At 44.4% G+C, this 15,810-nt stretch overlaps 1 protein-coding gene across 1 annotated transcript; it reads left to right on the top strand.

The window, feature by feature from the left end:
- The first annotated feature begins 423 nt into the window (after positions 1–423).
- On the top strand, positions 424–14,480 carry SSTR5 (somatostatin receptor 5). Its single transcript, XM_026704630.2, has 3 exons — positions 424–965; positions 9,377–11,870; positions 12,027–14,480. Exon 2 carries the CDS (start codon positions 9,475–9,477, stop codon positions 10,567–10,569), a length of 1,095 nt encoding a protein of 364 aa, XP_026560415.1. The 5' UTR covers positions 424–965; positions 9,377–9,474; the 3' UTR covers positions 10,570–11,870; positions 12,027–14,480.
- The last annotated feature ends 1,330 nt before the right edge of the window (positions 14,481–15,810 follow it).

Here is a 15,810-nt window from a genome sequence, read left to right as displayed (position 1 = left end):
CGGGTGCCTAGTGACATTTCCAACTTCTAGCTCATTTATCTTCAAACATCCTTGCCAACCTTGCCGGTGCAAAATGCCACTTGTAAAACATCTTATACAAGTTTTCTTTATAGGCAGTTGACATTGTTGGTTTATAGTTTCTATCCCAAGGTTTCTGTGTGAGGTACATTCTGGGTAGGACCACTGCCCACATCCCCTGCCTCCGATCCTGTCTTTTTAATGGCAAAGAGTTGAACGTGTGAACGGCTCTTAGGGAAGCCTTCCCACCGCCAGAGAGGAGAAACTTCTGTTTATGGATGTTGATTTCTGATCCTGTCCCGTGATTAGTGACCAATTACCTGGATTCTCCTGTCCCCGAGGGCTGGTTTGCAAATGATTCATTTTTTTTCATTGGTGTTTGAAATGCAGAAGCTGTTTTTCCAAGCTCTTCAGTCCAGCCTCGCTCACCCGTGTCCTTGGCATTCATAAAGCCAGAGTTAGAAGGGTGTGACTTGTTTTGTGCAAAATTGCAATCTCGGTGCCCACTGTACAAGGAATGGACACACCCCGTGCACCAGAAGGGAGGGCTTGTGGCGGGTGGGGGGGAGGGGGGAGAAGGAGGATTGAAGGGGTGTGTGAATGTGTGTTAATGCTGTGGCCCTTCTCTTGGACTCCCGGAGGAGATGCTTGGAATAAGTGTCAAAGGTTCTGCTCAATTCCAGAAGTGAGGCTGCATGCAGGAAAACCTGACCTTTCCAAGGGAAAATGCTACATTTATTCAATAGATTGAGTGGGTGGAGCTTAAAAAAATCACCCAGACATTTAAAAATTGCAGAAGCCTTTCAGACGCTCAGCAATCTGCATGTACGATGGGGAGACGAGGAAGCTAACAAGAAGGGGGGGTCTCTCCTCCCACTTTTACCCCTGAGAAGAACATGGAAAACCACTAGAGATCTTAAAAGACCCGAAGGCGTTTTGCTCTATTGGTGAGTCAGAATTTTTTCTTTTTTTAATTTTACTGGCTTTTACTGTTCATTTCCCATTCATCTTTTTTGGCACTGATTATCTGCATTGGTGTGAGTGTGCACATGTGTGTGTGTGTGTGTGTGTATGTGTGTGTGTTGCTGGCTTTGCAACCTGCTTCACGGACTTCATGGACTGAGAGGTTGACTCTAAGGCAACTAACTAATTAAGGGCCAAGTAAGAAGCTCTGATGAAAAGAGGTTTGCAGAATGAATATTTAACTTCCATGTAAGTTTGGAGCGAGCTGCTGCTGCTGTGATTTGTCTCCAACAAGCAAAGGGACTTGAATAACTATTATCTGAAGGAGTCTTTAAAAAAAATTCTTCTTGGATTTCAGGGCATTTTATCCCCTTGTTGTTGTCAGCCATTCCAGTCTCCTGGATCCTAAACATTATTTTTTTATCGTTGATTGGGAAGAAAGGGGACAAGTGGGGAATTATACGCTTGCCTGCTCAGGAAAATATGCATATCCCGTTAATGTTAATGTCCTAGAAGGAAGGCTGGTGGTGTCTTAAAAAAACAGTCATGAGCTGAAGAAATCTTGAATAGCTTCTGTTTTCAGATGCCTTTTTCAGATAGAAACAGTGAACAGTGAATAGTTGACAGGAGGATCAGTCCCTCAGGCTGCAGGGAAACAATTTTGGGGAATCCTAGAGAGTTATTCCAGGAGGAAGCAGCAATAACCCAAGTTGACTGTAACGAGGCAGTGAGCTCTCTCTTACTCTTTGAATAAGATAAAAAAGGCAACCGTGAGGTAACCTATCACAGAGGGAGCCCTGCAGAAGTGGGAGATCTAATTTAATATTCCTGCTTTCTTCCGAGATGGTTCCTGGTTGAGTGGAGACTCTCATGGAGGTGTCCCATCAAAGAACTGGCTTGGATTAGCTTTTCACACTTTTTCAAGGTCAGGCAAGGTTGGATGAGAATGGTAACCTGTTGCATTTGTGTGTAAAAGAGAATCAGGGATTGGATGGATGGATGGATGGATGGATGGACGGATGGATGGATGGATGGATGGACAGACAGGTGGAAGGATGGATATTCATTCATCCATCTGGGCAGGAGAGTTGTAGCATTCCCCTAGGGCAGGGTCTCCAACCTTGGCAACTTTAAGCCTGAAAGACTTCAATTCCCAGGCTGGGGAATTCTGGGAGTTGAAATCCTCCAGGCTTAAAGTTGCCAAGGTTGGAGACCCCTGTCCTAGGGGACTCACAAGAAGCTTTAGGTTTTGCCACCCAGTTTTAATTGGGGAAGAGAGCAATGGATTTCCACTCCAAAATCCATCTTCCCTCCTTGCCCCACAGAAGGAGAACAGACACTTACACTATCTAAATTCTTGAATGCTGGTATCAAACAGAGCCCTATTAATAGAGATCTCACTGTCAGGGAACTGTTGACCCTCCAAATGTGGCTAGACTACTCCCATCCATCTTTCTTGGACATTCGGGCTGAGAGTTATGGGGATATAGTCCAGTAATGCTGAGGTCATGCATTTTCCTTGGATATGATCCTAAATAGTCATGGGTATCATTTGTTATGGGGGAACCTTCAAGATGTCTGCAAGTATTGTCCAAGAAGTCCAATATAAAACCAGGAGGAAGCTTCCATTGCACCATTTCAGCCACCGTCTTGACATGTGAGTCTGTATCCCATAGAGCCTGATGGCTGGAAGATCAAAAGACAGGATAAGATGAGACCAGGAAGGGAAGAACAGACTTGTATTCCCAGCCTAGGACATAAAATAACACACTTGGAAGGGACCTTAGAGGTTTTCTAGTCCAACCCCCTGGTTGAGCAGGAGACCCTATACCATTTCAGACAGGTGGCTGTCCAGTCCTTTTTGGGGACTGGATGGAGTGATGGTGCGCCCACACCTTCTGGTGGCAAGCTGTTCCCCTGGTTAATTGTTTTCAGTGTTAGGAAGTTTCTCCTTTGTTTTAAACTGTTTTTCTCCTTGGTTGGTTTCCATCCATTGTTTCTTGTCTTGCCTTCTGATGCTTTGGAAAATAGGCTGACCCTCTCTTCTTTGTGGCATCCCCTCAAATATTGGAACACTAATATGTCTCCCCTAGTCCTTCTTTTCATTAAACTCGATCTATCCGATTTCTGCAACTGTTCTTCAAATGTTTTAGCCTCCAGTCCTCTAATCATCTTTGTTGCTCTTCTCTTCATTCTTTCCAGAGCCTCAACAGCTGTTCTTCTCTTGAATCACTGTAAAGAAAATAGAAATGTGAACATTATCTGTTAACTATTGGGGGGAAACTTGACTATAGCAAATTTCCCATCCTCAAAGTAGTGACAGAAAAGATCTCTGACTCAAGTTCAACTTCTGTGGACCATGTGAACCCATCTATGTAAATTTCTTGGCATCAGTACAGAAGTTTATTTATGGAGATTTTCAGTCCTCCATGGTTGTCCCAAAGATGCTTTTTTCAAAAGGCAACTGGACTTCCTTTGTTTTTCCTTGAAGGCTTTTCACTTCTCATCAAGAAGCTTCTTCAGTTCTGAACTGAAGAAGCTTCTTGGATGAGAATCAGAAGTGGGATTCAGGAAGTTCTGAACAGTTCTAGAGAACCGGTAGCAGAAATTTTGAGTAGTTCGGAGAACCAGCCAATCCCACCTCTGACTGGGCCCGCCAACCCCATCTCTTCTCTGCCTCCAATTGAGCCCCAACTGATCAGCTGGGTCTTCTTTGGTTGCCTTGTAGAGGAGAATGGAGCTGGAAAGCAGGTTAGTGGGGTGGGGAGGGAATGGGGATTTTGCAGTATCCTTCCCCTGCCACGCCCACCAAGCCATACTCACAGAAATAGTAGTAAACAATTTTTAATCCCACCACTGGGGTGGGTGGGCTGCCAGGAGTGGGATTTAGGGGTTCAACCCATTGGAACCAGAGGTGGGATTCAGCCGGTTCTGACGAGTTCTGAAGAACCAGTAGTGGGAATTGTGAGTAGTTCAGATAACCGGCCAATCCCACCTCTGACTGGCCCCGCCAACCCCATCTCTTCTCTGCCTCCCATTGAGTCCCAGCTGATCGGCTGGGTCTTCTCTGGTTGCCCTGCACAGGAGAACGGAGCTGGAAAGCAGGTCAGTGGGGTGAAGAGAGTATGGGGATTTTGCAGTAACCTTCCCCCAGGAGTGGGGAGGGAATGGGGACTTTACAGTATCCTTCCCCTGCCACGTCCACCAAGCCACACCATGCCAACCAAGCCATGCCCACAGAACCAGTAGCAAAAAAAATTTGAATCCCACCACTGATGAGAAGTGAAATATCTTCAGGGAAAAACAAAGAAAGTCCAGCTGGCTTTTGAAAAACCTTGGGGACATTACAGGAGTAGTATATTGTTGCTTTCATCCATATGTCTACATGGGTGTGCTTGTATTTGACTTTGCAGGCTAACTCAGCCCCTTGGACTTCTTGATGGTTTCCCATCGGAGCAAATTCTATTTTGTAACTTGTATTAAATCTGTCAAGATTGGCTGTCACTTATGGTGAGGACTTGACTTCTTAGAACAGATGTGACTTATCACTGCCTTCTTTCAGTCTGGTGGTGGTGGTGTTTTTTTCCAACCAACCTCAAGAAGGTTTTGCTTCAAAGTAGCTGAACCAAACCTGGAGTGGCAGAATTGTAGAAATCTTTGAATTACTCACTGCAGGAGAGGCAAACAGAAGCCTTTCTCAACTCTGTTCCTGATATTCTGTAGCTGTAAAATGTAAAGGAACTTTAAAATTGCTTTCTTGAAGGCACAATTCCTTGGGTAGTAATAATTTGATGCCGTTTTCATGTGTGCAGGCAGAGCTTAGCTGTAGCTCATTTTATATTAAGACCATCTCTCATAAATGTTAGGCAGTGTAGTTTGGCTGATATATTTTTTTTAAACCATTAAGCAAAAAGGTTCACGTTGCATTTATGCATAAAAATCAGCCAAGGGTTTGATTTTGAGATCCTGTGTATCAGCAACTTTCTGGCAGATGCTAGAGTCTCCCAAAGTAAACCTATTTTCAGAAGTTATACGAGAAGGGATGTTTTGTTGGATCAGGTCAATAAATAACGTTTTTTTCCCATTTTTTTTTTAAAAAAAACCTTTTTTTGCACCACCTTACAAAGCCTTAGTAAGGCCACACTTCTGCATCTAGTTCTGGTCACCACAAATATAAAAAAGATGTTGAAACTCTGGAAAGAGTGCAGAGGAGAACAACAAAGACAATTAGGGGGCTGGAGGCTGAAATATATGATGAAATGGTTGCAGGAACTGGATACGTTTAGTTTAACAAAGAAAAGGACTGGGGTGACAGGATAGCAGTCTTCCAATATCTAAGAGGCTGTCAGAAACAAGAGGGCAGACTCACTAGAAGACTTCCAATGTCCCTTCCAGATCTATTAGTCTATGTTCTATGTCCAGGCTTTCCCACAGATTTTCAGGAAAGACTTTCCTATATCCCGATATCGCATTCTTTTGCAGCAAGTAACCCAAAACAAATGCAGAAATGCAAGGACGGGATTCCCTGGGTTGGTTGCGGTATTTGTGAAAAAAAGATACATTGGAGGAGTGTTTGACTGCAAGATTAAATGGGAGCCAGCAGTTGTGATGTAGCTGCAAAAAAGATTAAGACAGATTTGGATGACATCAATAGATACAGCCCTTTGGAATCATAGAAAGTACTTGTTCTGGTTTATTTTGCACCGATCAGAGCTCATAGCAAACACTTGCCCAGTTTAACATACTTTAAAGGGAATTTAGAGAAAATAGAAGTTCGAACCCAGGTTGTAAGCATCCATGTGGCACAGTGGTTAGATGCAGCGTTGCAAGCTAACTCTGCCAACTGCCAGGGGTTCGATTCTGACTGACCCAAGGTGGACTCAGCCTTTCATCCTTTCCAAAGTCAGTAAAATAAGGACCCAGATTGTTTGGGGGGGAAGAAACTGACTCTGTAAACCGTTTAGAGAGGGCTGTAAAAGCAGTATGAAGCGGTATATAAGGCTAAGTGCTCTTGCTAACCCCCAGGTAGGTCCATCACAACTTCAAACAGTCAGTAAGCAACTGGTTGCAAGTCAAGGACTACCTTTATGTTCATTGTTCTGTTGATCCTCTAAAGGTTTTTAAAAAGAAAGCTAAGGCTCAGAGGCATCCTTGGGAAGTGAGTGTGGCTTAAAAACCTAAGAATCCGGCCCTGGCCATGCAGTCAAAGCTCCTCCATTTTTTGACATCTGACAGGCCTGCCCCACATGTAAAAAAAGGGGGGGGGCTTTAGTTGAACAGCTGCAGTTCTAGAACAACCTGAACCTCTTGAGCTCAAAGGCTGGTGATTGTCACAGCACATTTTTCCTAGAACTGAGCTTTTTTCAGCGGGGAGAAATTGGAAGACTCTTCAAGCCCATGTTTTCACTTGCAGACCTGGGGCAATTATCCTTCTCTTTTCACCTTTCTGCAAATGTTGAGTTCGAGCGGTTGGCTCAGAACAACGTTCATTTAAACGGGTATGTTAGATTTAGAAGGCATGCCACAATGCACGTGTTTCATTAGCTACTCATAAAAAAGTGGGTTTGAGATTTTCTAAGAAAAAGCCAGTCCCAATTTAAAAAAACGTAAATCAGGATTTCCTATAATAATAATCTTTGATTTGGAAATGGAACAGTGTTTTATTGAAATAAGTATACCTATGCAACTGATAAATGATTTGTTAATCTATGCATGGAGATTCTATTTATCCGTCTATCACGTTCATCTATTCTATCCATCTATCATACCTTTCTCTCTCCCTCTCTTTATCTGACTTCTATCATTTATATCATTATCTATTACCTATGTGTCATCTTTTTGTATCTATATGTCCGTCTATGTCTCTGAATTCTTCCTTCCTTCCTTCCTTCCTTCCTTCCTTCCTTCCTTCCTCTATTTGAAAAATCCCTCTATAGTTTCTAAACCTTTTACTTCTGATTTTCCTACTTCTTTTTCACATGTTAGATTGCTAGCTGAAAACTAAAGGAGCTGCTTAATATAATACAGTTCTGGCCAATTAACTCCAGCTATTATGGCTGAATGCTTTGAACATCTACAGAAAGCCTTCCAAAAGCGTTCCAGGGTCTTTAATGCCTTTAATGACTAAGCCTATTTACTTCACATTCCTGAACCCCGCAGAGGGCTGCATGCGATGGCCAAAATATGGCCCAGCAAATAAGGAAGAGCCACTCCTGATTTGTCATGATGGGACTCCGAGTAGTTGTGGTCCCATCACACTTGTGAACAGGGTGGGAGTTGTGCAGACGTAGCTTGTGGGTGCTGCTGATCGAAGCAGAGTCAGTCCCAGAGGGAATCCGTGCAGGGGTGGCCTTCAAAAATTTTAGCAATGGGTTCTCTGCCTGGTTGCTGGGTGGGCGTGGCCTAGTCGGCCTCCTGCACCATGGTGGGGGGGGGGTTCTCCCTCCCCAGGCTCCGGAGGCTTTCCTTGAACCTCTGGGAGGGTGAAAATGGCCACCACGGACTCTGGAGGCTCTCTGGAAGCTGGAAACGGGCCCATTTCCGGCCTTCCCAAACTTCCGGGAGGCCCATTTTTCTCCCTCCCCGAGCCTCTGCGCACCCCCTGCACTTATCTGCATCCAAAACGGGCCCTATGGGGGTTCCTGGGAGGGGAGGGGACGGGCAGGATGGGTGGGGCCAGCCAGGAGTGGGATTTGGAGGCTTCTTCGAACTGCACTGAATCTTAGCTAAGGGCTCCCCTGAACCCCTGCGAACCTCTTAGCAGCCCAGCCCTGGATCCACAGGGTAGGGAGTCAAGTGTAGCAGCTTTGAACACAGGACACATGTAAAAAAATGGGGTGTGAGCTTGGACCCCGTTCATCTTTTCTACGCTCATCTCCAAGAATTTTTGGAAAGGAAATTGCTAAGGAATCCTAGGGTTGGGCTAGGTTGTGGGGCGGAGGGGGAAGCTTCCCTGGGAAAGAAATAGGAAGTCATTTCTCTGTTGCTGCCAGAGGTTCAGAGTTCAGAGGTCTGAAATCAGGGCCGGACTGCTGCGGGCTTGCAGGGGTTTGCAAGAGCCTCTAGCTAAGGTTCTGCACTGTTCACACACACACGGCGTGGTGCAAGAGGCCGACTAGGCCATGCCCACCCAGCAACTGGGCAAAGAACCCATTGCTAAAATTTTTGAAGGTCACCCTTGTCTGAAGTCACCATGAAGCCACCTGACCAGAGCTCAGCATGAGGGGAATGTTTGCTTCTGCAACATTATGTTGTGTTTGGGCTGACTAAACTGCTGTGGTTGTCCTGTCATTGTCTGTAAAATAAGATTTCTACATAACAATGCACACTTAGAAGAAATGCACGTAGGGCACCGATGATTTATAATATAGGCGCCATGGTTTATTTTCCCAGTATCAGCAAGGGTCAGATCCTCACAGCTGCTCTGATATGGTGAATATGCTCCACCCACCCCAGAATAAATGATCAAGCCATTTGAATGCAATTTTTGGATTAATTCATTGCACGAGTACTTCTCATAACAAATAACCCTGGCTGTCATTTTCCTCCATCCACATTATTTTGCTTCCTTCGGAAACAGGGTTTCTGTACCTCAGCTGCTTTAAAAGGTGTGGACTTCAATTCTCAGAATTCCCCACTCAAACGAGAAGCGCTGTTGTAATGTAAACTGTAAAGTCACAGCCAATAGTAGCATCAAACAAACTTGCCTGATCTCAAGAAGATAAGGAAGAGTGGATCTGGCTAGTAATCCCTGGATAGTTCAAGTGTCAGCTCAGTTCAAGTGTCCATTGCCTTCTGGGAGGCTGAGAGTCATCACTCCAGTTTGACTCGTGGTTGACTACAAGGTAGAAAAATGAGGTGAGGCCCCAATCTTGTTCACATTCCATGCCGTTGACCAAATTGGGGTGGTAATTTCTCTTTAAAGGGTGTTTTCTCCAGGGTAGAAAGCTCATTCCCACAAATTGCCACTGAGTGTACTGTATGCTTCTTCTGCCATGTTCTCGGTTGATCTTGACTACAACCCATTATAGAAGATCTCAGAGATCTTGGTGAGGACATCAACATAACTTGCTCCACCTCTTCCTGGATCTGTAGATTTAAAGGGGCATTCTGGAAGAATGAAGCGGGGAACCGTAACCATGCTATTGTCAAGAAAGCGACATGGATGCATCCATAAAATCACCAGGAGTTGAGCTCACCTCTGGGAGACAGGACCTTAGTGGATATAGACTTTCATCTCTAATAGTTTTCATTCATCCTCCCATCTCAAGTTAAGGTCAACTGTGTTGTCAGTTTCAGCAATCATGGTGAGAGGTCTTCTAAATTGTCCTTTCCGACTGTAAATTCTGGGGCGAGGAAATAACATTTTAATCAATGCTTCTTCTTTTTTTTCCAGAATGAAAACATTGAACAATAGAAACAAAATGATCTATTCTTTTCTCTAATTAAAACAGCCCACAATAGCCTTGGCCTTTTGTAAAATTGGGCAACACCATGGATCCTTTGTACATATCTACCACATTTCCAGATATTAATGTCTCCTTTTCAACAAACTCCACAGACAATGCAACACTTATGGATTTTTCCACCTCCTCCTGTATCCGTTCTGTCTTCATACCGATAATTTACCTTCTGGTTTGTGTTATCGGACTGAGTGGGAACACTTTGGTCATCTACGTGGTTTTACGTTATGCCAAAATGAAGACTGTGACCAACATCTACATTCTGAACTTAGCCATCGCTGATGTCCTCTTCATGTTGGGCTTGCCGTTCCTCGCCACCCAAAATGCCATCTCCTACTGGCCCTTTGGAACATTCACCTGTAGGCTAGTGACTGCTTTTGATGGCATTAACCAATTCACCAGCATCTTCTGCCTGACTGTCATGAGCCTGGACCGCTATCTTGCAGTGGTCCATCCGATTAAATCTACCAAGTGGCGCCAGCCAAGGATAGCCAAATTGATCAGTGTGGCCGTCTGGACTTTATCCTTTTTGGTGGTCCTTCCCATGATTATATTTGCTGATGTCCAGGAAGATTTTCATACCTGTAACATGAGCTGGCCTGAACCAATTGAGATATGGTCAGCTGTGTTCATCATCTACACATCCGTGCTGGGTTTCTTTGGTCCCTTGCTGGTGATATGCCTCTGCTATTTGTTGATTGTCATTAAAGTGAAATCCTCTGGGATCCGAGTTGGCTCTACAAGACGCCGGAGGTCAGAGCGGAAAGTGACCAGAATGGTGGTCATCATAGTTGTGGTTTTTGTTTTCTGTTGGCTCCCCTTCTACATTGTCAATATTGTCAATTTGATATTCATCTTGCCGGAGGAGCCCATCTTGGTGGGCATTTTCTCCTTCGTGGTGGTTCTCTCCTATGCCAACAGCTGTGCCAATCCCATCCTTTATGGATTTCTTTCAGAAAATTTCAAGCAGAGCTTTCAGAAGGTCTTGTGCCTCCACAAAGGCAATAGCATTGAAGACGGTGACCCCACCGAACTCCGGCAGGAGAAGAGCACCCATCTGAAGGACATGATGCTGCCTCAGAGGAATGACAACTTCAACGGGCACATGCTGACTAGCAAGGTGTAGAAAGTCTGTGACTTCAAGAGAGACGCAACTGGATTGAAATACATTATGGCATTTACTGCAAGGGGACTGGGACAAGAGAAGGTGATTACCTCACCTTCCAGGTTAATGTACAGAAGTTTTCTTTCCCAGCTTTTTGTTGCTGGGTTCACCCTACAATTCTGGGGGTCATGAAAAGTTTCAGCACTGGTGACCAAAAAGAACCTATTGTGCTCCTTTCATTCTTGCTCTCTCTTCCATGAAGCTTTTTACACAGGTGCACAGGCACAAAAAACTTAGTTAGACTATGTTGTACAAAGGAACAGACAATTGTTATGACTTCCATAGCAGAAGGCCTTCTCTTTGCAATTTATTACATTGCAGATGAAGGTTGGAGACTATGAGGATGATGCATCTCCCCCAATCCAACAAACATGCTACATTACTACATGAAAGCAGGCAACAAAACCTCAGCGAAAGAATAGGCTTGATCCTCAATGGGTGTAATTGCTAGTTGAGAGCTGGTTAAGGCCAAGAGGGTCTTCTTGAAATAAATTGGAGCCCTTCAAAGTTTGCCCAAGTTTTCCCTTTCTCTGGTTTTCTCTCTCAGTTGTGTGAACTGAAGAATTCCCATAACTCAAGTACCACCTTGCAAGGTCTGCTGCCCCACAGATCTCTGGCATACAGGGCCTCCAGCAATGGCTGAGACCTTCCAAGGAGAGTCTGTGACAATTCACCACAGCCAACTCACCAAGGCCAACTCGCCATGGACAACTCACCCTGGCCAATTCACAGCCAACTCACCATGGCCAATTCATCACGGCCAACTCACCACAGTCAACTCGCCCTGGCCAACTCGCCCTGGCCAACTCACCATGGCCAATTCACAGCCAACTCACCATGGCCAACTCACCAAGGCCAACTCACCATGGCCAATTCACCACAGCCAACTCACCATGACCAATTCATGGCCAACTCACCATGGCCAACTCACTATGGCCAACTCACCATGACCAATTCACCACAGCCAACTCACCCCCGCCAACTCACCCCCGCCAACTCGCCATGACCACTTCATGGCCAACTCACTATGGCCAACTCACCATGACCAACTCATCACAGCCAACTCACCATGGCCAACTCACCATAGCCAACTCACCATGACCAATTCATGGCCAACTCACCATGGCCAACTCACCACATCCAACTCACCATGGCCAATTCACGGCCAACTTGCCATGGCTAATTCACCACGGCCAACTCACCACAGCCAACTCGCCACAGCCAACTCACCACAGCCAACTCACCATGGCCAACTTGCCATGGTCAACTTGCCATGGCCAACTCACCATGGCCAACTTGCCATGATCAACTCATTAACGGCCAAGCCACCATGGCCAAATTACTATGGCCAACTCGCCATGGCCAATTCACCATGGCCAACTTACCACGGCCAACTTGCCATAGACAACTCACTGCAGGACAACTCGCCATGGCCATCTTGCTGCATGAGAACTCGCTGCAGGACAAGAGTTACTCTAAAACCAAAGAAGTGGTGGAACAGAATCATTGAAGAAAAGATGCAAAAGGAGGGACAGAATGAAATGTGAATGGCAAAAATTAAAATAATGTTTATTTATTTTAAATAATTAAATTGAATTGTTAAACTGTCCCGCAGCAAGCTATCCCGTGGCAGGTTGGCTGTGGCAAGTTGTCCCAATCCCTCCAAGAAACCCAGAGGTGAGGATAGTTAAGGATGAAACTAGAGAAGTCAGTGTTTTATTAGTTGTCCTTGTGGGTCCTGCTGTCTACTTGCCATGGAAGGCTTGATCTTATTATATATTTTTCTTATAATCTAACAGCAACTTATTTTTAGCCCTAGGCATTTGAGTAAGGGAGCCCACAATTACATTTTGTTCATTCTAAATGTGTCTTAAAATGTTGGCAGGTGTGGCACTTCATTTCAACTTTTCCAAAATGTGTATTGTTGTGATTTAATACAATTGAGGCAGAAGATGGAACAGCCTGCCTATCTACAGGTAGTCCTCGACTTACAACAGTTCATTTAGTGACTATTTCAGCCCTGAAAACAGGGACTTGTGATCTTTTTTCATACATACAACCATTGCAACACCCCATGGTCACGCAATTTCCTTCTGTGACCTTCTGACAAGCAAAGTCAATGGGGATGCCAGATTCACATAACGAGGGTGCTATTTTCTTAATTCACTTAACAACATGTGGCAAGAAAGATCAGACATGGGGCAAAACTCACTAAACAACCATCTTACTTAACAACAGAAATGTTAGGTTCAATTGTGGTAAGTCAAGGACTACCTGTATATCTTTGGAAGGGCCTAATATTCTTTTACAGGACGTCTATTTCCCATTCATTCATCCACACACATTCCTCCAGCCGTGTCCCTTTGAGGAGCAGGGGATACAAAGTCAAAATGACAGCTGCAACCACTCATTCAAAGCCTGGGTGAACACCAGAAGTGTATATTGCTCATGCCAGATTCAGAATTTTTCTATGTGCCCAGAGTTATTTTTGAAGTCCAAGCCCCATGGGATCTAGAATCCATATCTCTTTCTTTCTTTCACTTCTGGTGGATGGAAAGAGCAGATTTTTAACACATTAGTAGAGTTGGAAGGTCATCTAGTCCAACCCCTCTGCCCAAGCAGGAGACCCTACACCATTTCAGACAGATGGCAGTCCAGTCTCTTCTTGAAAGCCTCCAGGGATGAAGCTCCCACAACTTCTGAGGGAAGCTCAGTTCATTGTCCTCACTGTTAAAAAAAATTCTCCTTATTTCCAGGTTGAACCTCTCCTTGTTCAGTTTCCATCCATTATTCCTTGTCTATCCTTCGGGTGGCTTGGAAATAGCTTGATCTTCTCCTCTTTGTGGCAACCCCTCAAATACTGGAAGATGGCTATCCTGTCTCCCCTGGTCCTTCTCTTCCCTACACTCACCATGCCCAGTTCCTGTAAACGTCCATCGTATGTTTTAGCCTCCAGTCCCCTAGTCATCCTGGTTGCTCTTCTCGGGTGGGGAATTCTAGGAGTTGAAACCTACACATCGTATTCAAGCTACCAAGACTGAGGAACATTAATCTAGCTAAAGTTTGAATCTAAAGCTAGCTGAAGTCAACTATGTTTGGACTGGTGGCTAAAAGAGAAACCTTTTTACCATTTGAATGCACGCTAATAAAACACATTTCTCTGAAGAGGTTTTATTTTTCATTATGTCCTCTCCCTAACTGTTGCTGTTCTTATTTTCTAAATGGTCATGTTCTGGTTTGAAATGCCAAGGCTCCATTTTGGTATAAGAAATGGTCTGGAGGGAACAATCTAATGCCCATTAAAATACTTAAGCCAGGTAGGTTCAAAGAAGACGGAAAAGCTGCACGCTACTATCAATTACTCAACCCATTCTCAGCTGCATCTCCCTAGCAACAGCAGCCCAAGTGAAGACACAAAGACTTCCGCATGCCATCTTGCTCTGTCTCTGCCAGTGGTGAGATGAGCAATTCTGAACATGATAGAGACATACCATGAATCATCCTTAGATCTTAGAGAAGAGGCAGCCTCAAGGGTTCATCTCCCTCAGTGCCAGCAGGACATTTTTTCCCCCTTCCATACGATCATGTCCAGTTCTCAGAAACTCCCTGCAATTTCCTTGGTAAGGTTTTTCAGAGGTGGTTTGCCATTGCCTCCTTCCTGGGGCTGAGAGAGCACGGCTGGCTGAAGGTTGCCAAACTGCCTTTCTAGGGTTGTTTCAATGTAGTCATGTCTGGCTCTTGGTGACTTCTTGGTTCCTTGTCATTAAAAGCTTCTTTCTGGAAGCTCATAATTCAATTATTTCTTCAAAGCACTGATCCTGGCTGGAAAAACTCCAACAGGGGAGTATTTCCTCCCAGCAGCAGGATAAAAAGCTGCAACCCTTCCCCTTTAAGAAAGTACCAGCGAAGGAAAAATAATTCCAGAGACAGAAGGAGTTCTCCAAAGAATGCAATAAGGGTTAACGAGAGGCAGTGTCCGTAAGCAGGGCAATAAAGGTTACACTAGAAACAATGCCAGAATGTTTCCTTCCTGCCTTCCTTACAGGATTAGCCCTGTAAAGTGAAAAAACAAAACAAAAGGAGATTTATTCCAACAACTGGTTCTCCAAACTGCTTAGAAAGTTAACAACAGGCTCTAGCAAATAGGTGAGAACCAATAGAATCCCACGCCATCTTTATAGGCAAGTCTCCATGCTACCCTATTGAACACAGCTTCTTTCAGTTGTTGGATGTTCAATTTTGCATCGGTTTTGATGTTATTAGAGCAGTGTGCTCTTTGCCTGCCCCTTCTTCTTGTTCCACTCTAACGATTCCTACCATCATTACCTTCTCTGAGACTAGAACTCCCAATTTCCTGGTTTCTATCCTGGTGCCTTAACTACTACACCAAACTAGTTCTTGGACTATATTAAGTCAGTTGGAAAACTCGTTCCAAAACTCCTAAACAAGGACCCTAAAAGCTATAATAAAGTAGCCCTCCAAAAATTTCTACCAGTGTGACACAGGAGGAAGATGTCTAAACGCACAGAGGGGGAACTCTTTTGAGTGAATTGTGGTGGAACTTCATTAACCTGTTTTCCACCTATCTTTGAGAGACTGGGTCATCAAAGGCCAGCCTGAAAAATAGTACAAATCTGAAGACACGATCCCTGCAATAATTGACAATGTTAATTTTAACATGAGAAAATTCTCTCCAAAAAACCAAAACACAAAAACCTTGTGGTCCACATTTTAGACACTGATAATGCACAAACCTCTTTTACCCCTACCTAGCAGCTTCTCTTCACATCACAAGTAATGTTCTTTCATATGTGGACAGGGGTTGTGCGGGAGAAAGTCCTGGGAAGGTTGAACATGCAGCATGTCTTCTTTGTGGAACTCTTTCCCTGTCAAAATAGGACCTCTTTCAACCTTAACGTCATCCAAAAGTCAGCCATGTCTTGGTTTGTGCTCACACATTTCAAGGAGGTGAGAAAATAGAATAGAATAACAGAGTTGGAAGGGACCTTGGAGGTCTTCTAGTCCAACCCCCTGCTTAGGCAGGAAATCCTACACCACTTCAGAGAAATGGTTATCCAATATCTTTGTAAAAACTTCTAGTGTTGGAGCATTCACAACTTCTGGAAGCAAGTTGTTCCACTTATTGTTTTCACTGTCAGGAAATTTCTCCTTAGTTCTAGATTGCTTCTCTCCTTGATTAGT

Source organism: Pseudonaja textilis, chromosome 14 (genome assembly GCF_049901715.1).
Source record: "Pseudonaja textilis isolate UNSWEBS1 chromosome 14, rPseTex1.2, whole genome shotgun sequence".
In the NCBI taxonomy this organism is placed as follows: Eukaryota; Metazoa; Chordata; class Lepidosauria; order Squamata; family Elapidae; genus Pseudonaja; species Pseudonaja textilis.
The sequence above is the reverse complement of the archived record's forward strand: the minus strand, read 5'-3'. Positions and strand labels throughout refer to the sequence as shown.